The sequence below is a fragment of the Aedes aegypti genome, chromosome 3 (assembly GCF_002204515.2).
Source record: "Aedes aegypti strain LVP_AGWG chromosome 3, AaegL5.0 Primary Assembly, whole genome shotgun sequence".
Taxonomy (NCBI): Eukaryota; Metazoa; Arthropoda; class Insecta; order Diptera; family Culicidae; genus Aedes; species Aedes aegypti.
Window position 1 is genome coordinate 217123600 of NC_035109.1, and position 24107 is coordinate 217147706.

General features: G+C 39.4%; 1 protein-coding gene across 3 annotated transcripts in view; it reads right to left on the minus strand.

Annotated features, from left to right (window-relative positions):
• Nucleotides 1–24107, minus strand: part of LOC5568022 (small conductance calcium-activated potassium channel protein) — an 806025-nt gene that overhangs the window by 410181 nt on the left and 371737 nt on the right. Inside the window, exon 2 of one of the 3 annotated variants that reach the window (XM_021853724.1) lies at nt 14969–16319. The exons of the other annotated variants lie outside the window; for them this stretch is intronic. Within the exon in view, the coding sequence (XP_021709416.1) occupies nt 14969–15007 (39 nt within the window). The 5' untranslated portion in view covers nt 15008–16319. The remainder of the gene's footprint in view (nt 1–14968; nt 16320–24107) is intronic. 3 annotated transcript variants of the gene reach the window in all.

Here is a 24107-nt window from a genome sequence, read left to right on the forward strand (position 1 = left end):
CTACCGAATTGCCCATAACTATGCCCCATTTGGAAATATTGGGCAATAATCAAACAACATCTTAAGAAAGATGGAAGATAAGCAAGTTCCATGGATTTTTTCAAGAAAATGTGGTAAGCAACACAAAAAAAAGTTACGAAGAAAGTTGTGCAGAATTCGATGGGAGGCATCAAGAGAAAAGTCAGATCATTATCCAGGAATGCTCAATAAATGTTCAAACTTATGTGAATTTGGTCGAGATTACTTTGATTTCCATATATTTCAAAACAACTCATGAATTTGTTCGAAAATAAACAGTTTGCTTTAAAAAATACGTGTCCACTTTCTTAAATGAACAGTCCTTAAGTAGATTTTTTGCAATCTGAGGAATGGCTTACGTGCGCGAGAAAATAGTTGAATAAGTTTTTTAAATCGGAAGAAAAAAGAATCGGAGCCGTTCAAAAAATCCGGATCACTCGAATAAACAAGTGATTCGTGGCTCTTTTTTGGCGAGAGTTGATTCATTTGATCAAGGACCCGGAAAACGAACGAACCGATCCTCTTCTCCGATTCTCCTTCGTTCGTTTGTTGACATTATTATTACGCTTGACACGTGCCTTGCTTTGCGCGCCACGCCACACATGCAAGCATAGGTTTCTGCTGCACCGTGCTTTCTGCGCTCTGAGGAAATAGCATAGCCAGGCAAATTTGACCCGCCCACTTGCACACAGGAAAATGTAAGATAGAGAGAAAAAGTGCTAACAAGAATGGCAAGCACATTTTTGCTTCTTCTGTTTGCTTCGGATGGGAGAAATCGGCCAAATGTATCGTTAGTTTCTGGGGAAGAATGTAGAGAGAGAGAGAGAGAGAGAGAGAGAGAGAGAGAGAGAGAGAGAGAGAGAGAGAGAGAGAGAGAGAGAGAGAGAGAGAGAGAGAGAGAGAGAGAGAGAGAGGAGAGAGAGAGAGAGAGAGAGAGAGAGAGAGAGAGAGAGAGAGAGAGAGAGAGAGAGAGAGAGAGAGAGAGAGAGAGAGAGAGAGAGAGAGAAGAGAGAGAGAGAGAGAGAGAGAGAGAGAGAGAGAGAGAGAGAGAGAGAGAGAGAGAGAGAGAGAGAGAGAGAGAGAGAGAGAGAGAGAGAGAGAGAGAGAGAGAGAGAGAGAGAGAGAGAGAGAGAGAGAGAGAGAGAGAGAGAGAGAGAGAGAGAGAGAGAGAGAGAGAGAGAGAGAGAGAGAGAGAGAGAGAGAGAGAGAGAGAGAGAGAGAGAGAGAGAGAGAGAGAGAGAGAGAGAGAGAGAGAGAGAGAGAGAGAGAGAGAGAGAGAGAGAGAGAGAGAGAGAGAGAGAGAGAGAGAGAGAGAGAGAGAGAGAGAGAGAGAGAGAGAGAGAGAGAGAGAGAGAGAGAGAGAGAGAGAGAGAGAGAGAGAGAGAGAGAGAGAGAGAGAGAGAGAGAGAGAGAGAGAGAGAGAGAGAGAGAGAGAGAGAGAGAGAGAGAGAGAGAGAGAGAGAGAGAGAGAGAGAGAGAGAGAGAGAGAGAGAGAGAGAGAGAGAGAGAGAGAGAGATACGAAATGTGCATGTCGCGCAGTGAGTGAACCGCTCTTTTCCGTTCGCTCGGTTCAGTTCGCTCTTCTTTTACGTGCCGCTAAGCCAATAAACCGTTCAAAAGATCCGGTTCACTAAAATTAGTGATTCGGATTGGATCCGTTCACTGAAATGAGCCGTTTTGCCCATCTCTAACTGGGACCATGACTGGGCTCCTGGAAAAGCTGAGCACTCATCACACGAAGAAACCTACCGTTATCGATAATAGACATTTCTTTTTGTAGATTTAAAAAAAAGTACACAGAATGGAAGGTAACCTTTTGAGCACAAGCGATAGTGAATGCAGTTAAATAAAAAACTGTTTTGAACCACTGAAGAGAAGTTCGAATGAGTTTACGGCTGAACTGGACGAAAGCTAAGACACTGTAATTGAGAAAAGGCGCCCGGTCTATATGGTATCTCCAGTGTGACATTCAAAACAGCTGTATAAGATGTGTTCATGATGTCCCTGCAGATTTACTTGGACCCAGGACATTTTCCGTCACAGTAGGAAAGCCATAAGCTGGTTCTACAAGCAAAACTGGATAATACCTTTGAAGGACTTGGCCCATTTTGACCGACATGCTTGATAAATACACGTGGCAACTTGCTGAAGAGTACCATCCTACCGTCACAGTTTCTAGTACGGCCACTTAGCCCTCGAACATATGCTCGTTGCACCCAGAAGGGGAAACGTCTTAAACACGACGTTGCTGATTTAAAGTAAACGGCAACCTACGGGGTGGTCTTCGAGTCCCAGAATCGTTGAAGATTTTCAGACCTTGCTTGAGGTCAAAGTCCAGAAGTAAATTTAGACACTTTATTACTCACGGATTTTGGATGCTCCAGAGTCTAGACAGATGGTTGGTGGAACGTTGCGTGAAATAGGCTTTGGGTAGATGGCGTTGTGTCGACTTGACGACCGGTGGCCGATGGGGTATGGGATTCTCAGCAATGACGGCGGTGGTTTGAAGGCGAGTGGTAGAAGTAGACGATGAGACACGTGGTCAACAATTTTCTGTGCGAGACACCAAGGATACGCACTGTTGACAGCTATCGATTGGAAGGTTTCCCTCTTGGTCCTTTTTGGCAAATGGAAGGAGATCCGCAGACCTCCTCTTCCTTAGCGATTAACGGATGTCTTCTCAATTCACTGACACTTCCGAGAGGGGCGAGGCCGGTGTACTCTAACCGATCCTTGACATTCAACCAGTTACTAAGGTTCGTGATCGTGACTCTGTAGTCAGTTGGACCGTCCCAACGGCCCACTAGCAAACTTTTTAAGGAAACAGTTTAGCTTAAGGCTACTTGGAATGTTCACGACTACGGTCACAAATTAAAAAAGCTTGGTCTCCATCTCAAGGTCCATATAACCATTTGTGCTCGCTCGTTCCTCTTCTCACCTGTTCCGTTTGCAGGGTAACTACTTCATACAAAACCTTTTGGTAACCACACCCACCCAAGCCATCCAGAGGTAATTTGTTTTGCTAACATTGCCTCACCCGTGAATAGGGTTCTAAACTTTACGTTCTAACTCGGACAACTAGCAAGTGTATATCCATAACGATCACCTGCAAACTGCTAAATAATTGGTTGAAAATATTGCTCGAAAACGAAGACCTTCCAGACCTACTCATAAAAGTATTTCGTTAAACAATACTTAGATATCCGGCATCTAGAAGTAATGGTTCAGGGCAAGCCACAAGACAAGCGATGTCCTATTCAGTAGCGTAACATGGCATTCTTCGAGGTGCTCAGGAACGAGAGACTTTTACAAAGAGCGATACACGAGAAAGTCAGGGTAGAGTGCAAGTCTGTATGTAAAGCTAGAGATACGTTCAAGCGAGGGATCAAGCTGAGCTCTAGTAATTCAGTCTTACTGCTATGAAGAGCTTATAAGGCTTCCAACACCAATCTTGGGTATGCCTATCGGGTGGTTAGGCACGGTAAATGACTAGGTATCGCATACCATTGGTACCTCGCGTGCCTGCAGGAATAAAAAATACACCTCTGAGTGGTCCTCAGCCTCCTGCCCTGCAACTTCTATCCCTACTTCCTCGTGGTACTGGCCGGGGTACGTTCGCTGACTGATAAGGGGGAGGGGGTTTGCTTTTGCTTTTGCTTCTACAAACCTTGAGCATCTGTACTCCATGTTAGGAGTGGCTCACAAACAGCATCTGTTCCCCATGTCAGGGGCAGCTGATCATCGTCCGAGTGCCAGAGAAGGACCCTAAGCTAAACTGCCCACTATGGTCCTCCAAACATTTTTCCAACAAGGAACAAGGGGACTGTTCGTCCGGAAATCTAGGGGGTTGGTGTCTGGTTGGTGACCAACTTCAACCTCGCTGCGGAAGCACTGATGATGATAAAGACGCTTTTAACGCGTAGCTCGAACGCGAGTACGACAGCTGCCAAGCCACGGCGTCAAAATCATCATACGAGATCTTTACGCTTAGGTTGGCAAGGAGGAAGACTTCAGACCATCTATTGAAAAGTTCAGCGCTCCGGCTGACGAACAAAAATGGCTTATGACTAATTGATTTCGCTGCCTCCAAGAATATGGCCATTCGAAGCATCTTTTTCCAACACAGCCTTCCATACCGATACACCTGGAGATCACCACAAAGACAGAATCACAAATCGTCCACGTTCTGATTGACAGACGGCACTTCTCCGACATTATTGACGTACGAGAAGCTGCATTACCGGGACGTGACAAGCTGGATGAAGCCCCTCTTGAGGACTGCTGGAGAACAGTGAAACTAACGTCAGCTGAGAGCAACTTCGGGTATGTCGGACGGAGTCGATGGAACGATTGGTTCGACGAAGAACGTAGGCAGATTCTGGAGGAGAAGAACGCAGCGCAAGCGTTCATGCTGCAGCAAGGGACCCGACAAAACATGGAACGTTATAGACGGAAGCGGCAACAGCAGACCCGCCAGGAGACGGAGTGCGAGGAAATGGAACACCTGTGCCGGTCTCAGGAAATGCGTAGGTTCTATCAAAAGCTCAACGCATCCCGCAACGGCTTCGTGCCGCGAGCCGAGATGTGCAGGGATAAGGATGGGAGCATTCTGACGGACGAGCGTTAAGTGATCGAAAGGTGGAAGCAGCACTTCGACGAGCACCTGAATGGTGCTGAGAGCACAGGCAATGAAGGACGGGACAACGGAGGAAATGCCTTCGTCAGTACTGCGGAAGATGGAAACCAACCAGCCACCACTTTGAGGGAGGTTAAGGATGCCATTCACCAGCTCAAGAACAATAAAGCTGCTGGTAAGGATGGTATCGGAGCTGAACTCATAAAGATGGGTCCGAAAGGCTGGCCATTTGTCTGCACCGGCTGATAGGCACAATCTGGGAAACAGAACAGCTACCGGAGGAGTGGAAGGAAGGGGTAATCTGCCCCATCTACAAGAAAGGCGACAAGTTAGATTGTGAGAACTTTCGAGCGATCACCATTCTAAATGCGGCCTACAAAGTATTATCCCAGATCATCTTCCGTCGTCTGTCACCCGTAGTAAACGAGTTCGTGGGAAGTTATCAAGCCGGCTTCGTTGACGGCCGATCGACAACGGACCAGATCTTTACTGTACGGCAAATCCTCCAAAAATGTCGTGAATACCAGGTCCCAACGCATCACCTTTTCATCGATTTCAAGGCGGCATACGACAGTATCGACCGCGTAGAGCTATGGAAAATCATGGACGAGAACAGCTTTCCCGGGAAGCTCACGAGACTGATAAGAGCGACGATGGAAGGTGTGCAAAATTGTGTGAAGGTTTCAGGCGAACACTCCAGTTCGTTTGGATCCCACCGGGGACTACGACAAGGTGATGGACTTTCGTGCTTGTTGTTCAATATTGCGCTAGAAGGTGTTATGTGGAGAGCCGGGCTTAACAGCCGGGGTACGATTTTTACGAGATCCAGTCAATTTGTTTGCTTCGCGGATGATATGGACATCGTCGGCCGAACATTTGAAAAGGTGGCAGACCTGTACACCCGCCTGAAACGCGAGGCAGCAAAAGTTGGACTGGTGGTGAATGCGGCCAAGACAAAGTACATGCTAGCTGGTGGGGCCGAGCGCGACAGGGCTCGCCTAGGTAGCAGTGTTACGATAGACGGGGATACGTTCGAGGTGGTCGACGAGTTCGTCTACCTTGGATCCTTGATGACGGCTGACAATAACGTTAGCCGTGAAATACGGAGGCGCATCATCAGTGGAAGTCGGGCCTACTATGGCCTCCAGAAGAAGCTGCGGTCAAAAAAGATTCACGCCCGCACCAAATGTACCATGTACAAAACGCTCATAAGGCCGGTAGTCCTCTACGGGCATGAAACGTGGACGATGCTCGAGGAGGACCTGCAAGCACTTGGAGTCTTCGAACGTCGGGTGCTTAGGACGATCTTCGGCGGTGTGCAGGAGAACGGTGTGTGGCGGCGAAGGATGAACCACGAGCTGCCCAACTCTACGGCGAACCCAGTATCCAGAAGGTGGCCAAAGCTGGAAGGATACGATGGGCAGGGCATGTTGCAAGAATGCCGGATAGCAACCCTGCTAAGATGGTATTCGCTTCGGATCCGGTTGGTACAAGAAGGCGTGGAGCGCACCGAGCTAGGTGGGCGGATCAAGTGCGTATCGATTTGGCGAGCGTGGGGCAGAACCGAGGATGACGTGAAATTGTTGATTCAGTGTTATCTGTGTAGATGTTAACTAAATAAATGAATGAACTTTCACTCCAAATATCATAAAAATCGATTGATATGGAAAAGTTATGGCTATTTGTTGTTTTACGGGTCAAACTTTCGATGCATGGAACCAAATGAAGATAAAATATTTTTCAATATTTTATGTAAGGGCATTTCTAGGCCTATCATAAGGATGCCTGGACGTGTATTAGTTTTTCCATAAATAGTTGGAATCAATTTTTGGCCCCTAGCGGGGCAAAAGTTCGAATCTGCGGGGCAAAAGTGCGACCCATGTATAAACCCACGGAAAATTTTTCAAATTTCCTGAAATCTACATATTATCTTCAAATTTAGCGAAATTTGCCTGATCGTGCGAAAAATGTCACAAAAATTTTACATTTTCACTTTGTTTTGCGAAAAACTGCTATTTTTTGGGTGCATTACAATTAACCCTGTTTTGGGCATTGGGCACAAACATAAGCTTACGGCTGGTATAAAGCTGAGAGAGACTCGCGAAGAGAAAAAATATCAATGTCATATGCAGCCCAGATCCCGCTGTCACGAAACGTTAAATGCAGCCCATCGTTTTTATGGCTGAAAAAGTGAAAAGTATTGTATTCAAAATAAACTACTATTTAAAACCTCAGTCAGCGGAGCAGATTTTCCATAGATGCTGATGATACTAGACACAAGACTAGTTATTAATAATATCTGCTACGTTTGCAGGCATGAAATTTCACTCAAAATGCCATTTATGCTTCGGTGTGATGCAAGCGCAATAATTTTTTGCTGAGATGGTCATGTGAAAGTTTGAACGGCTTGCGCAAGATTGATATAAACACTGAGTGGAATAAAAAAAAACTCAGCAATCGCAGAAAAAGAAGACCGTCTCCGCGAGTCTCGTCTCAGGTATAAAGTATGCCTGGCATAAAAGTATTGATATTTTGTGTTTTAGCCAACGAACTTTTGCCCCACCGGTGGGGCAAAAGTTCGTTTAAGACAATCAAATTTGAAACTGTTATAACTAAAAATGGGTAAATATTTTGACACAAGTTTGTTCAGCAAAGTTATAGTCAATATGTTGAAGGTTCGCTGTATGGTATTTGTTTTGTTTCATCTGCTATTATTTTCCTGGAAACTTTGATTATACCCTTAAGGTCGAACTTTTGCCCCACCTTACTCTACTCTACGGGCATGAGACGTGAACTATGCACGAGGAGAACTTGCAAGCTGTTAGGGTTTTCGAACGCTGAGTGCTAAGGACGATCTTCGACGGCGTGCAGAAGAATGGTGTGTAGCGGCGAAGAATGAACAACGAGCTGATTCAACTCTACGGCGAATCCAGTATCCTGAAGGTAGCTAAAGCTGTAAGGATATGCTGGGCAGGGCATGTTGCAAGAATGCCGGCCAACAGCCCTGTAAAGATGGTGTTTGCCACGAATTCGGTCGGACCAAGAAGGCGTGGGGCGCAGCGAGATAGTTATCGTTGTGGATCTCTTCCCAAAGCATCACTTCACAAAATAGTTAACCACACCATATGAAAACGAAATTTGAAGCTGATCAGTCTTCAACAATGAATTTATTGAAGTGGTGAAAATAATTAAGTCGAACAGCGCCTGGATATTTAGGAATATATAGATTTATATATATACGGAATACACTTGGAATACTTTTGATACCCTTGATGAACACAAGGAGAAAGAATAGACTACCGAAAAGGCAGTTCATGGAATTCAATTATGGTGGGGAAGAATAACAGCGGAAGCAGTTTAGACGACGTTGGAAACAAACGGAAATTCGTTTATAGGTTTAAATATATTTATTAGGTGCATCTGAAGGGTACACGTTGGTGCACGAAAAGGACACAAGTATAAAAGTTCTACTAGAAGCTTACTCTATCATGAAAAGGCTTCGTACTTTCGCGAGTAGCGGTGAGCGCATTATTACATATAATCGTATAGAGTAAGGTGGGGCAAAAGTTCGACCTTAGTGGTATAATCAAAGTTTCCATGAAAATAATAGCAGATGAAACAAAACAAATACCATACATAGAGACGAACCAGCCAAGGGCTGAAAGTCTCTCAAATAAAGAAAATTCATTCATTCAAATACCATACAGCAAACCTTCAACATATTGGCTATAACTTTGCTGAACAAACTTGTGTCAAAATATTTACCCATTTTTAGTTATAACAGTTTCAAAATTGATTGTCTTAAACGAACTTTTGCCCCACCGGTGGGGCAAAAGTTCGAATCTAGTGTGGGGCAAAAGTTCGTTGGCTAAAACATAAAATATCAATACTTTTATGCCAGGCATACTTTATACCAGCCGTAAACTTATGTTTGCCGAAAAATACACACTAAATTTTCATCAAAAAATGTCCAAAACAGGGTTAATTGTAATACACCCAAAAAATAGCCGTTTTTCGCAAAACTAAGTGAAAATGTAAAATTTTTGTGACATTTTTCGCACGATCAGGTAAATTTCGCTAAATTTGAAGAAAATATGTAGATTTTAGGAAATTTGAAAAATTTTCCGTGGGTTTATACATGGGCCGAACTTTTGCCCCGCAAATTCGAACTTTTGCCCCGCTATGGGCCAAAAACTGATTCCAACTATTTATGGAATAACTAATACACGTCAAAGCATCCTTATGATAGACCTAGAAACGCCCTTACATAAAATATTGAAAAATATTTTATCTTCATTTGGTTCCATGCATCGAAAGTTTGACCAAATATTACAATATTTACGTCGAAAAACAACAAATAGCCATAACTTTTCTAAATCTCAATCGATTTTTATGATATTTGGAGTGAAAGTCTCTTACTTGAATAGCTTTCGAACCACCATGACATTTCTAAGTTTTGATTTTATTTGAGCTAGAAATCTCAAAAAGAAACTCTTGCCCCACTCGAACTTTTGCCCCACTTTACTCTATAGAAGGTGGCCTCTCTTCCTCGTCAAGTCATCCAGGTTAAACCATAGCACATCCACCCTTAAAACGTAGCTCACAAAAGCACTTTTATTTGTCAAGCAAAAGCGTTTCCTATGAACTGTTCAAATAATGTTTCAATTATAAATCATTCTGTGCACGGAACCATAAAAGTAAAGATGGATCCGAAGCATGGCTAAGTAATAAGAGCCAAATGTGCTAATTATTTCAATTAGAGATTCTCTAAATGGGTTGCATGCAAACCACTTTGGCCACGTCCACAAACAACGTAGTTCTTTTTACTCCAAGTGCGGTATCATTTTTCTTGGTTATTTATATGCAAATTACTTGGCATTTTAAAAGTTATTGATCACAGGTCAGTGACTATTTTATTCCTTATGCCACGTAATTTTTGGATAACCCCTTCCAATGTAGTGCACTTTATGCTGAATGGAACGTTTGGTCATTGGATTTTTCTTTCGCATTATTAGCTTTCTTCGAGACGAGCAGCTGCTGAAATAAATCACTCCGATGACATGCAAACCTACAAAGCGACGAAGAGAAATGTCTCCTGCTGCTCCGAATAAAAGTCATTCATTTTGCGATTTTGGAACAGAACTACGACGATGAACGAGTTGGGTAGAGTGGTCATTATGGCGGTTTGATTGGCTACTTTGGCTGAGTAGAAGAAAGGGGTACCTACTCTATGTGATTGGGTGAACAATATTTCAATTCCAGATATCGAACGTTAAGAAAACTTTTCAACGCAACGCAAAGCAGCTTCTGGAACCTGCGATCGAAAATGGAATTTTAATTTGATGAAGCAGACAATAATGGTTACTGGTGGCCATTCGGAAGCAATTGCGTGGAATGCTTTTACAAGTCAGAGAGTTTCCACAATTGACCCAGTTGAAGTGCACTTGTCGTCGGTGGTCGTGCTGAATCTATATACACTAGTTTTATAGCACAGACATTCAGATGTAGCACTGACAAAATTCACAACGAACATGCTTTAAACGATCATCTCTAATTTCCTCTGTCATACCTCACAACCAGAGGCGTAAGTGGCGCAAGCACCGTTTTTCCTTCGTTTTTGACATTTTACACTAGTGCATTCTGCAGGTATTGATGCACATACTCGTATTTCCAGCAACATAGTAGTTATATTATATCTATTTATCTGTGATTATACGTTCAGCACTATCATTCCGTTCGCGAACGCTCCAAATGCATTCAATTGAGATGGTCTTTTCTACGGGCAACGACAATGAATGGAATACGGGCTGGTATTCAGGCAAACGAGAAAGCATTCCAACCAACCACAAGAGAAACATTTGCTTTGAATGGAAATTTAACAATTGAGAAAGGCAACGCCTTTTTTGGTTAAATATTTTCTTCGGAAAGAATGTTGTTTCCTCTATAGTTAATGAAGCTGTGATTATTCGCACGTTGGCAACGTTGAGAAAATTTAAGCAATGTTGTGACGTTTCATTAGCTTTATGAAATACAACCGACTCTCCGCATCTCGATGTTCTACATCTCGATATCTCTCCCTACGTCGATGATTTCATAAGTCCCTTCAGTCTGCATACATTTTCACTCTCCATATCTCGATATCCTCTTTATCTCGATATCTCCATATCTCGATGTGTTTCTGTTGATTTTTCGTCCTCATTTTTCTCTCCGTATGTCGATATGACCAATATCGAAGGTTACTAGACCAAAGTTTTGGGATTCAAAACAAATTAGGAGCGCAAAATGACGTCTGTTTGTGTATTACTTTCTTGGCGACGGAGTGTTTTTCAATCAAGTATTCATCAAAAACTTGTTCTTTGTATCGATCTCTCCCTATCTCGATGGTCCCTTCGATATCGAGATGTGGAGAGGCGACTGTATCTAGTAAGGAATGTAAAACCAAGTAAAGAATGTAAGTTAGTACACTAAGCTGAGTAGCAGGATCTTTTCCAGTAGGGACGCAACGCCAAAAATAAGAAGAATAATAAGAAGAAAAGAACAATGTCGAATTTGTTTATTCCGGAAAATAGTTCACTATAAATTCAGTCCTTACTAACATTAAAACCTAAATTCACGAAGTTTTCTTTTACGTTAAATCAATTGAGGTTACTTTTTTGTCAAGTACGTAAACTGAGATGAGAGTTGGAATGATGTGTTACGTGGAAATTTTATGATTTGATGCTTATGCTTTGTGGCTTAGTTCAGGTGTGTCCCATACATGAATTGTTAGATTGGTCATACCTGCCATAATCTACAAAATACTTTTCAATAAAGTCCCCAGATCTACAAGCGTGATCTATGCACCGATGAAATCTCCAAGCCCCACATATTATATTGGTATATTGGACTAGTAGGATTGTGGGGCTTGGGGATGCTACAAAGGTCATTAGCCAAATACTTCAGTTTACCGTAGCGTAGCTGTAGTATAATTGGTAATGCGTCCGTGTACAGAATGGAAATTGTGGGTTCAAGTCCCGCCGGCTACATAATCTTTTAGCACAATGTTACCACAATTACACTTAATTTGGCAAACATATCTCTATCTGCCGATATTGAATACCTTTACCCTAAAAGTAAAAAAAATATTTCTTACAAATATACTCCAAATGCAAAACCTAGTTTAACGAAATAAGCTCTCTCGTTTTACGAACTGATTCAATTTACGAAACAATTAAACTTATGAACCTTCGGTCTACTTCGTAAATTGAGGTTACAGTGTATTATCGTTTTTATTATTTTTTTTTTAAATTTTGTGTTTCGTGTACCGTATGCATTGATACAACATAAATCCAGAGGAATTCCATCTGATTCTCCTTCTGTCAAATAAAAAATCATATCACTATTCTGTATGAAATCCGCTGCGTCCTTCTGTTAATTCTGTAACAATTGTGTCTTGGAACCTTCCTCTAGTTTCCATGGATTCTGTAAGTGATTTTTGTTATTATTATACTGCCCATAACTACATATTTGTAACATTCATCAAAAGTAGGCATTGAGTAAATGGAGTACGAAGTAAGCATTCTTCACCAGTATGGGAAGAAACTGTCATTTAAAAAAAAATACCAAGAACTCATTAATACTTATTTGAAGCTGACATTGTGTACAGCTCATACCACATATTGGGTGAATAGACAGAAAATTAATCTGATAGAAATTATTTCATTATTACTACATTATGATGCTCATGTATAATCACAATGTGACTGTTATGTGGTTATATTTGGCAATGTGGCAAAACAAATTGGTATTTTCTTCGAAATTTCTAGAACAATCTAAAAAAATATATTAAGTTGGTCGAAAGTATTTATGATTTGATGGTGTTCCACGATATTGACTCGACGAAATCGTTAAAAATGTCAAACGTGACAAACATGCAGTTATGGACAGCATATTCTTTACGAAAACAAGTTACATTAAAATAATGATAAGAATAATTTAAAAATGTTCAAATTGTAGACTTAGCTTCAACTTAAAAAAATCAGTACTGTGGACAACCTTGCTGATCACAAATATAAAACGGAAAATTTACTACGGACACCTCGAAACCTTAGGCACGATAGTAGTTTTTGTGTTAAAAAAAAAAAAAAATAAAAATACTATGCAAAGTCGGTCAATACAAATTTGCTTATATTATCGACAGAAGAACATTACAACCCAATTAGCACACATGTTATAATTGAGGCAGAATAACTCTTATATGGCCAGATCTGGTCATGTAAGAGTTATTCTGCCTCAATTATAAAATGTGCGCTACTTGGGAAGTATTTTATTATTAAATAAAAACAACAAAATAGATCAGAGAGGGGCCCAGATAGCCGTAGCGGTAAACGCGCAGCTATTCAGCAAGACCAAGCTGAGGGTCGTGGGTTCGAATCCCACCGGTCGAGGATCTTTTCGGGTTGTAAATTTTCTCGACTTCCCAGGGCATAGAGTATCTTCGTACCTGCCACACGATATACGCATGCAAAAATGGTCATGGCATAGTAAGCTCTCAGTTAATAACTGTGGAAGTGCTCATAAGAACACTAAGCTGAGAAGCAGGCTCTGTCCCAGTGGGGACGTAACGCCAGAAAGAAAGAAGAAGAAGAACAAAATAGATAGCATCTTAAAATATAAATCCGAAGCAAGCGATATACAAAAGGTATTCCTTATATTTATTCATCAATCTTAGAAAACGAATCTCATTTACAATGGACCCTATAAGAAGTTGTCACTGCCCCCTTGGGGTCCACGGACCACCGGTGGGAGAACCCTGAACTTCGTACTTGCTACTCCGTATCAATTAGGATAATGACATTGTACTGCCACTCAGATTGAGCCTTGGGATTAGCTTTTAAGCATCTTTAGATTTTTCTAAGATTTGAGCATCTTTTGCTTTTTATAATTTTTCTAGATTGATAACGGCGCCGGCCACGTCCTTATGTGAATCGAGGAGAGAAAGAAATGTTAATTAGATAGCCGTTGTTACTAGAAAACCGGAGAACATCCTGTCTCTCTCACATCTACCTTTGAAGTAGGAGTGTTCTGTTAGTGATGGATGAGGTATATGACTGTATGGATACTAAGGTAAACGGTCAAGTCGTTTTTTTTTTCAATTCTAGTGAACGATGATGTTTTAAGTCATTATCAAGGATGACGCAGATGGAGAAAGATAGCTTTAGGAAGAATGTTACAAATATGAGAAAAAGACGGGGCTGGGATTGAACCAACGAGCTGCTGCTTGGAAGGTAAAAGCGATAGCCATTAGACTATCAATTCCGTAACAAACTAAACGGTGACAAACTGTTTTCTTCAAAATGTGCAAATAGCGCTATCTTTCTCTAATGAGGCTCTTTGCACAATAATAAAAGAGGATAATTGTATCAAAACCGACGAATTTATTATTCTTAAATAGTAATGGACTAGAACGACATGCATTAAAAAAGGACATGGGCATTAGAACGGTTCAAAATTTAAAAATGTTTGAGAATCCAATCTCCCATATGTTCCTTACCATCCTTACCGTAAAAATAGTGTTCTGTGAAATTTTCAGCTTTCTAGGTGATTATTTAAAGGTGGCCCAAAGACAATGTTGGTTTATATGGAAATTACTATGGCGATGTTTTGAGATATGTTTCAAACAGGCTAGTACTGTAATGTACGTACAAACTTATAATCCCATAGTAAAAACTCATTTTTCAAGCCATAATAAATACATTTGCTGAAGGTTTGAAAATGAGTTTTTACTATGGGATGATAAGTTTCTACTTACATTACAGTACTAGCGTGTTTGAAACATTTCTCAAAATTTCTCCATAGTAATTTCCATATAAACCTACATTGCCTTTCACAGAACACTATTTTGGTAAGGATGGTAAGGAGCATATGGGAGATTGGATTTTCAAACATTTTAAAATTTTGAATAGCCCTAATGGGCATACCATAAAAGGTAAAGAAAAATCTACACGCAGTGGTTCATCTCGAACAGAAACAGTAAGAAATATTCTGAAGCCTCTTTACCACCAGTAAATTATATTGACCCTTATATGAAATTGGAAATATATAGTATAGATATTTTGATTCCTTAAAAATCGTACTGTAATCTTGAAAAAATGTCTATAGAAATTAATAGAACAAATAAACAAAGCAAGATATTGCAGCCGGTAAACAAAGTTCAACAAAACAAACGTTATTTAAATCGCGTTCACAAACATGGAGAAAGCTATCATACACGCAAAGCAATATAAGGTAAACGAGAAATGGTTCTTAATCCATTCGCAGATCGATCTACGCACCTGTTCTCTAAGAAAGACTAGGTCGGTGTTTATAAGCATCTAATCATTCGTACGTTTGGAGCGGGGGTTGCACTACGCGTAATGTTGTGGGCGGGCCAGGGTGATGCACTTGGTTTGAATTTTCGGTTGGTGTTCATTAGGAGTTGATGTAATAGTTAAATAAAAGAAAATCAGAATGGAGACCGGGCAGCACAACTTCTCTAGTGTGTGTGAACAGAATCAAGGGATCTTTAAGAAACTCTAAAATACAGGGAATTCATTATGTACATATTCGTTGTAAATAATCAGTTTTCGGAAGGACTAAAAGTCGAAAAGAAACTAGGGAAACAAGAACAAAAACGCTTGAAAAACTAGAATCACCTTGAGGTTCAGGGGCGGCTAGCTCTACGTCAAGTCATTTAATTGTTCCTGGCTAAAATGGTCCAAGCTGCGCTTTTCGCTTTCTATCTTCTGGAATCGCAAGGTTTTTTCTCTGTTTTTGATTTCAAAGTTGACACGTTCGTTCACTTCTTTATGTCTTCACCGCTCGGCTCAAATTGGGTAAGAAACTTTTCCGTTCTCCCTCCGGCCTGATTACAAGCTGTTCGCACTGGCACTTGGTTCACATATACACGACTGTTTTCACGTAATTCCACTTTTCAACTTTCATCGCCAACTGACGACTGGAACTGGAGATGTTTTCCCTCTTCGCTGCTCGCTCGCTTTTCTTCAATGTATGAACATCTAAGCTTGTTTAACTGCAAAGTTTACAAAAGTTTAGATCGACTAAGTTTAGAAAACAGTATCAACAATAAACTGGATTGCAGAGAGTAGGAGTTGGGGTCTAAGGAGTTTACTTGAATTACGACGATTTGCAGCGTGTCTAACTCGAGTATGGTGTTGGAAAGGTCACGTTTCGACCCGGGTCATTATGAGCCGTTGAACAGATGAGATGAGAAACCAGACACTTTGAGCATAGTATTGGTTGCTATATCGTAGCATTAACGGTAATGAGAACGATTTATTACGCTAGACGTGCGATTAGGAGTAGCTGTTTCGCTGGAGGTTGAGAAAAAGTTAATTTTAAATTTTCACTCAACCCGTTCTCGTCACTCTTTTTTCCATCAGATTTGGAGGATTCACTTTGTTTCTTCGCAAACCAGCTGCCACTAGTTTTGGACTAAGCAGGTTCTTCGTTTCTACTTTGCCAGCATCATCATCATTATCAGCAACATTTTCGCAGTCAACAGCAGCAAAAGCGAAAGCAGCGCACTTTTCTTCTTCTCAAACTGCTATCTCCTCGGGACATATTACTTCGCACACAAGTGTATATTTATAGTCTCTCGATGTTTTTTCGCTGTTTATATCTGCGCTATTCAACATAGTAAAAGAGATATATTTAGAACTTTGGTCCAAGGCACTCAAACAGCCGTAGTCGGGAGAAAAACATAAATTCAAAAACAGCTCACAATCCTTTCCCATGCCGTGCCCCCTTGTCTCTCTTGTCTCTCAAGTGTTCACCTCAAAAAGTTTACGATGGTGGTATTTGGGGGAAAATTTGCTTATGCTTTTTGGGCAGCGGATGCGCGATGCACTGCTGAATGGAGGAGGAAAATACCGAGGCAGAAGCGGACCAAAACACTTGTAAGGCAGAATAACTTTTTGCGTTTCGAGAAGTTAAAACGATTGAATTTTCACAATTGGGTTGCAAAATATTATTGTTTGGGTAACTGGGTATGTGTTCATAATATAACAGACAGATCGTCTTTGCTCTTCTAGGCCTAAGGGGCCATGTTTAACACCTGAAGATAAATAGCTGTATAAAATTACACTTAATTTGGTTCATATACTATCACGAAGGCTTGTCGTATTCGTAATCTTTTGGGAGATTTTTGGTCATAAAAATTGTTTGGATTTTAACTAAAGAGAAGAATTACATTACAAGACGAACCATCATTTTCTTTTCAACTGGAAGATGAAAAATAACTCACAAAGAATCTTTAAGTCATGTGTTTTTAAAAGATTCCTTGGATAATTCTGACGGGGATTTCTTCATCAATAATTTCCCTACTTTTTCAGTGCTTTTCGCAAGGACTCCTTTTCAAGTTTTCACTGAGAAAATCATTTCCGGTATTAATTATTATTATTCAATATTCAATCATTTTTCCTGCAGTATTTTAGACTATCTGATCTTAGAATCATAGATCATTTTTTCTAAGAATTAAATTGCTAAGCAATCTTCTGAAGAATTCCACCCGAAATACTTTGGAAACTATTTTAAACATTTTTCCAGGAATGCCCTCTACGCTCTTATTACATATAAGTTCCAATTGTTTGATATTTTAAAATCTACCAGCTGTCCTTTAACAAATTGTTTCGAATTTTCTGGAATGACTGAGGACTTTTCAGGACATCTTGCAAAAAATTAAATTTATTGATTCTTACATTTTATAGATTCCTCCTAATTTTCCACACGTTTTCCATTAGCAATTGAACAGGATTCAATTAGAAAATAAATTTCCGTAGATCTATCTGCTTTTTACACAAAGATTTAATTCTTTTAATATATTTACAAACCAATGACGCCTGCCTAAGGAATTCTAAAAAATTGTAACATTTCTAAGCCTCTTGCGGAATACGTTGAAGTGTTCTCTCAAAAACTAATCCGCAAAAATGCTGGAAAATTTCCCAATCAATTTGTTTAGGGACTTCTTTAGAGAGTTTAATTGTCGCTCCTCTGGGATGTCCGACAAATTAACCAGAGATTCATCCAAGTGTTTTCCATATCCAATTGACATCAGATTTCTAGAGTAACACATACAAAAAAAAATGGAAGAACTTTCCAAGAAATTTGTTAGATAATTTAAGTTAAAATCAAATTCAGAAAAAATATTGAACCTGTCAACAAATACTAGAATTCAACGTAGAATTCCTGAAACTTTTTGATGAAATACGATATGTTAAATGGTATAGTAAATTCGTTTTATTCATCTACTCATAGGTATTCTACTAAACAGCTCGAAGATTTATTATCATAACGAAATACGATATACCAGACAGAAAAGCTCAAGTGGTTCGTGTTAGATTCACCACAAAAGTTCTTATTTTTTTCTTCGTATTTTGTATTAAAGAATTATAAGCGTTAAAAGGGATGGATTTTTTATTGAAGGAATTTGTATCTACAATCTTTGAAAATGGATTCTACCCCATTACCCCGAATCCCATTACCCCGAATGCCATTAACCTGAACGCCATTACCCCGAATTCCAAAACCCCGAACGTCCCATCACCCCGAATGACATTACTCCGAATTCCAATATCGCGGGGAAATGTCATCAATATCATCATGTCATGATAATTGTAAATTCGGGGAAATTGCATTCGGGGTGATGGAATTCGGGGGTAATGGTACATTCGGGGTAATGGAATTCGGGGTGATGGCAATCGGGGAAATGGCATTCGGGGTAATGGGGTAGAATCTTGAAAATGTTAATAATCTATGGCGAACGTGTTAACTATGCATCAACTATGGCGAACATGTTTAAAATAATTCTATAGCGAACAGATTAGTGTAAAAACAAATTTTCTCCTCATTCACGAAACGCGACGCGAGACAAGACATAACACTTATAGTTCTTACTATCGTACTACCACGATAGTAAGAACTATAAGTGTTATGTCTTGTCTCGCGTCGCGTTTCGTGAATGTCGTGTTGTTCTTACGTTAGCACAAATCACACAAGTTGATAGTGAAATTTTCTCCTATCTGCAGAAATTCCAAACAATTTCTTCAAGGGACTTTTTTAATTATTGTCGTAGGAACTGTAGAAAATTAACGTGAAAATTTATTAGGCGTATTTAAAGAACATTGGGGGATTTTTTTCGCATTTACATTGAAAATTTATTGTGGTTTACGGATGCATATTCAGAAATCAGAATTTTTAAATTCGTATTAGAATCTTGCAATTTTTCCGAACTTCTAGAATAACCCCTTTTTTTTAGATTCTTTAAAGTGTTTTTTTTTAGATTATGAAAATATTTGTATATGAAGTTCATCAAGAAAGTGTCAAAACAACAAAAAATAAGTGATTATTTATAATCTTTTCTCTAGAGTTGAATGATAATAGGACAGTCCAAACCACTAATGAAGAAAAAAAAAAGAGATTCCTTGAGAATCTGAAATCTTACTTAACTTCTGGATTGCCCAAAATTCTGCCAGAAAGCCTCAAGGAATTCCGTCCTGAAATTGAACAAGAACTCAATCCCAGAATAGGAATTTTGTTAACAATTGATGAAACATAATATTTCTGAAGAAATGTTTTAACCTTCGGGCTGTCGCGCTGTTGTACTTTGTGATTTATATGCTATCATTTTGCAACAAAGATATCTATCGACACCAAACCAAAATGTATTCCTCATGAATCTACTTAAGAACAATACTCGACAGTTTAAAGTATGACCCTTTATAAAGCGGTAAAATCCCTAAATGTACATGGAAGCCGCATAATAATAAACGCACTATATATGGTTCGAGTAAACCACAGTTTTAAATCGGTATATCTCAGAATCCAGCTAAATAGAAACTTAAGGCCCAAACGCAATGATAGCGGAACGGCAACGGAAAGCGGAACCGATTTGCCAGCATGAACTATAACATGCTTGTCTTTTCAGTGTTGGTTCACTTTCATTCGTTGGCAGCTCAGTCGAGATAGTGTGATTCATGCTGGCGAACCGGTTCCGCTTTCCGTTGCCGTTCCGCTATCATTGCGTTTGGGCCTTTGGGGTCTTTAGTAAAGTTGTTCTGGAGGTGAAGCGCTATTTGATGGTATCGCATTAAATTCGGAATTTGACCGCTAGGTGGCACTAGTGGGCATGAAAGTTTTACTTTAGTTTTGCAAATATTTCAGGATCCTGATCATTTAGAAGGATAGCGTCTTCGGTAAAGTTGTTTAGTAAGTTAAGGACTATAATTGTTCGAGCTAGTTGATTCAAAATTTTGCCACAAGGCATGAAACTTTTTTTTGCAGATATCTCAGGAGCCTGACCACTTAGAAAGATAGTGTCTTCGGCAAAGTAGTTCAGTAGCTCAAGGACTATCATTATTTGAGGCAAGAAATAGGATATTTTGCCACCAGGCAGCGCTAGTGAACATAAAATTTTTGTTTTGCGGATACTGCAGGATCTTGACTTTTTGAAAAGGCACCTTCAGCAAAGTTGTTCAGAAGCTCAGGAACTATCATTGTTTTACAAAATCTCGATCTTTATGGATTGAACAAAGAAATAATTTGAACTACAGAACAACTCTGCCGAAGACGCCATCTTTCTAAGTGTTCAGGCTCCTGAGATATTTGCGAAACAAATGTTTTATGCTCACTAGTGCCGCCTGGTGGCAAAATTTTGGATCAACTAGCTCCAACAATGATAGTCCATAAATTACCGAGCAACTTTGCCGAAAACACCATCTTTCTAAGTGGTCAGGATCCTGATATCTGCGATACAAAAGTTTCATGCTAACTAGCGCCGCCTAGTGGCAAAATCCCGAATTTCTTGGCTAAAATAATGATAGCTCTTGAGCTACTGAACAACTTTGCTGGAGACGTCATCTTTCTAAGTAATCAGACTCCTGGGATATTCGCAAAACCAAGGGTGTTGTACAAAGTACAACAGGCGACTGTTGAGTCAAAGTTTTAGCAATTTGACAGAATCAATGATTTTTGAGTTGAGTCGAACTTTTAGCAATTTGACAGAATCAATGATTTTTTGAAGAAGATGCGAGGAAAAACTTTGAATTTTTGAAAAGCTAAGCATTTTTTTTAGTTGAATTCGGGAATATATTCCAAAATCCATTTGTGGATAAATGACTCTTAGATATAACAGGAATACTCCAGGAGTAATTAACGTTTAAAGTATGAAGAGAATAAATTTAATTTGACAGATTTCCAAGAGATTTATAGCTTAAAATTCAGATGCCACTCTTTGAGATTCCTTGTTATACTAAAATTCTTCATGTGCTATCGAAGAGTGGCTCTAAAAATGTTGCAAAGGAGACGGGTCTGGTATAGTGGTTAGAACACACGCCTCTCACGCAGAGCACCTGGGATTGAATCACACCCCCGAGATTATATGACACAAAAGTTATAGTGACGAAGGGGAGTAAAGTAAACCATCCCGAGATGAACTTGCTGAAATTCTCGTTGAAAAGATAGAAAAAAAATAATAATTATAAGGCAAATCATCATCACTGGATGCCTCGAGCAAACCATACTACAAAATGATGGCGAATCATAATGGAGTAAATGATGATAATATGATAATAATTTTTAAATAGCATTGTTTGGATTCTTCAGAAAATACGAATTTTGGGAAGCGGATTTCCAGAATCTATGACAAAATGTCAAAAGGACAAAAGGTTGAAAGGACAAAAAAGAAGGGACAAAAGGTCGAACATCTTTTTTCAAAGAAGGAAAAAAATCCCAACATACAAATCGTTTTCGACCTTTTGTCCATATACCGGATTTCCAGCATATTAACGCTATTTTGTACAAAGCTTTTTTCTGCAATGGGGATGTTAAAAAATTGCGCTTATCGCACACAATAACAGGTTCGTTCTAGCAATAACCAATCGGTTTACCTTTCGATTGTCGCGCGATTTACAGCGAAGAAAGACCTCCAAGCTGATGTTGTATACGACAAGCGACATATAAAAGAACGTAGCTAATGAGAGTTTTTGTCAATTATAAGAGACATGTGAATTGATACAAAAAATTATGCTTCACGTAAGTATCATGTGAATAGTTTTTTTGTATTATTTTTTTTTAATTTGATATCATCCAAAATTCTGTTGGCTTTAGCACAATCATAGTTAGAAGATAAAGCATGTGGTTACTGTTATAGTTATCCACTTAAAGCACGTATTATCCATTTGTTTCAAATCTGGGAAGATTTGGTTGCTCTGGGATGCTCACGTCAATATCAGAATGAACATACGCGATTGTCTTCCACGAGGCCACTGACCTCAATCTAATTGTTGCAACTTATTCTTACGGCATTCACGCTAAATAACCAGCTCACTGAAGTATGCCATAATTCATTCGCTTAATAGTCTTCACTCCTTTCCTTAAATCAATGTGTTTAGAGAGCAATGGATCAGCATATATACAGAGCATATCGCCTATGATGTTTCACGTGGGCATACTTGCTATCAACGTTTTCTCGTCATCGTTATTCTCCTCGCATTATTCTTGAAAACTGATCCTCCATTCGAATCACTTTTCAGTGTTGTACGATAAAGGATCGGGATGTCGTAAGATAGAAGTCGTATAACAGCCCTATAAGGACAAAAAGGCGAATTAGCGGGCTAGTGGTTACTTGGGTATACCTAAAATATAAAATTTTCGCAAAACTGAGTAATACCGTAATATTATTTTTGCATTTTCTCATCGTGATAGGCTGTTTTTCATCAAGCCAACCCGTCATGAAATGGCCTTCTTTCCCGCGTTTGGTAATGACTCAACAAAAACCAATCATAACTTTTCAATTAAGATTTGAATTGATTTCTTCAATATGCAAGGGACTTTACACGAATGGCGTTCGAACCACCATGACATTAATAACTTTAAATTCAGCCAGAAATCCTCAAAAGAAACTCTTGCCTCACTCGAACTTTTGCCCTACTCTACTTTACTATCCACTATTTTTTTGGTATCGGAATACCGGTACCGAGTAGATCCCTGTTTCGGTATTTTTGGCTTTCATAAATCCTTATAAACCTTACATTTTATCGTTCTCATTATATATATAGTTTTGGTAAGGCTGAAAATATCATTTTTAACGTATTCTTTGAAATGATCAGCCATAAGTTTGAAAAGGTATTTTTTTATGATTTCGAGAAGTATAGTATCTGGCCATATAAAAGCAATGGTGAATCTTGTGTGGAGGATGCAAGCATATTTAAAAATTGGATTAAAGCGATATCAGATCGAGCAATTCATATCAAACTATGTATCATATGAAATTTAGGTCCTATTCTGCATGATCAGTGGATTGCATTACTCAAAACCTTCATTAATCATAGTTTAATTTTTAATTAAACATTAAGAAACCAGTATTTAATACAACCTGTATCACAAAATTGTGACGTTCTGGAACATTTATAAGAGCGGCAATGGATTCTGCAACTCAAAAGTTACTGGAGACACATAATAACAACGAAACCCTAATAACAACGTAGATTATTTCAGAATATGTGCTAATAATCCAAAGCGGCACAATGAACATAGTTGAATATTTAACGCGATCTACTAAAACCAAAAAACCTTCTATTATGGCTGTACATCGAATGTTCTGAACTCCATAACATGTTGGGAAATCCAGAACAACACAAGTTTTCTCATGATATCAATTGAACTTCTCAACAATCTAACCAATACGACTGAATACCTACTTATCACAACTAGCAAAATATGCTACAGTTGCGACCACAGATCCTGTGATCTAGGGTCCAGGAAAGTTTGAGAAACATGTATAGTTTCATAATGCCTGATGGCCGTCCAGAGAAATTCAATGAACACTGGAGACGGACTTGGTGTAGTAGTTAAAACACACGCCTCTCACGCCGAGCCTGGGATCGAATCCCATCCCCGAGATAGCCACTTATGATAAAAAAAAAAGATTATAGGGACTACTTCCTTCAGAAGGGACCGTCAAAATGCATTCAGTTTACCATCCTTAAAAGCTAGATAAATTTAGACCTGAGAGGGTTACTCGACGATTACCCTAATCAATTGATGGGAATTGCAGTTGGTGCTGACAACTGCAGTAATCATGTTGAATACCAGCTTTTTTTAAAGATAGTTGAATGGCTAAAATCTTTTAAATTTATCAGTTTGAAACATTGTGTTGATTATTACTTGATACTTGAAAAGTTTTACCAATGAGCAGGATTTTATTATTCAATGTTTCGTTATTAAATTGATTTTAATCTTGTCGCAAGTTTCGAGCCACCCCAGTTGCAAGATAAACTTGCTGGTTGGCTTTCTTACAAGGTGAAACTCTGAAACTTTGTCTGCAAGTGGTACACAAAACGCAAATCTGATTACTACATCTGTGCAGAACCGAACAGAACTCCTCCGTAGCCAACAATATGAACGGAACGTATCGCT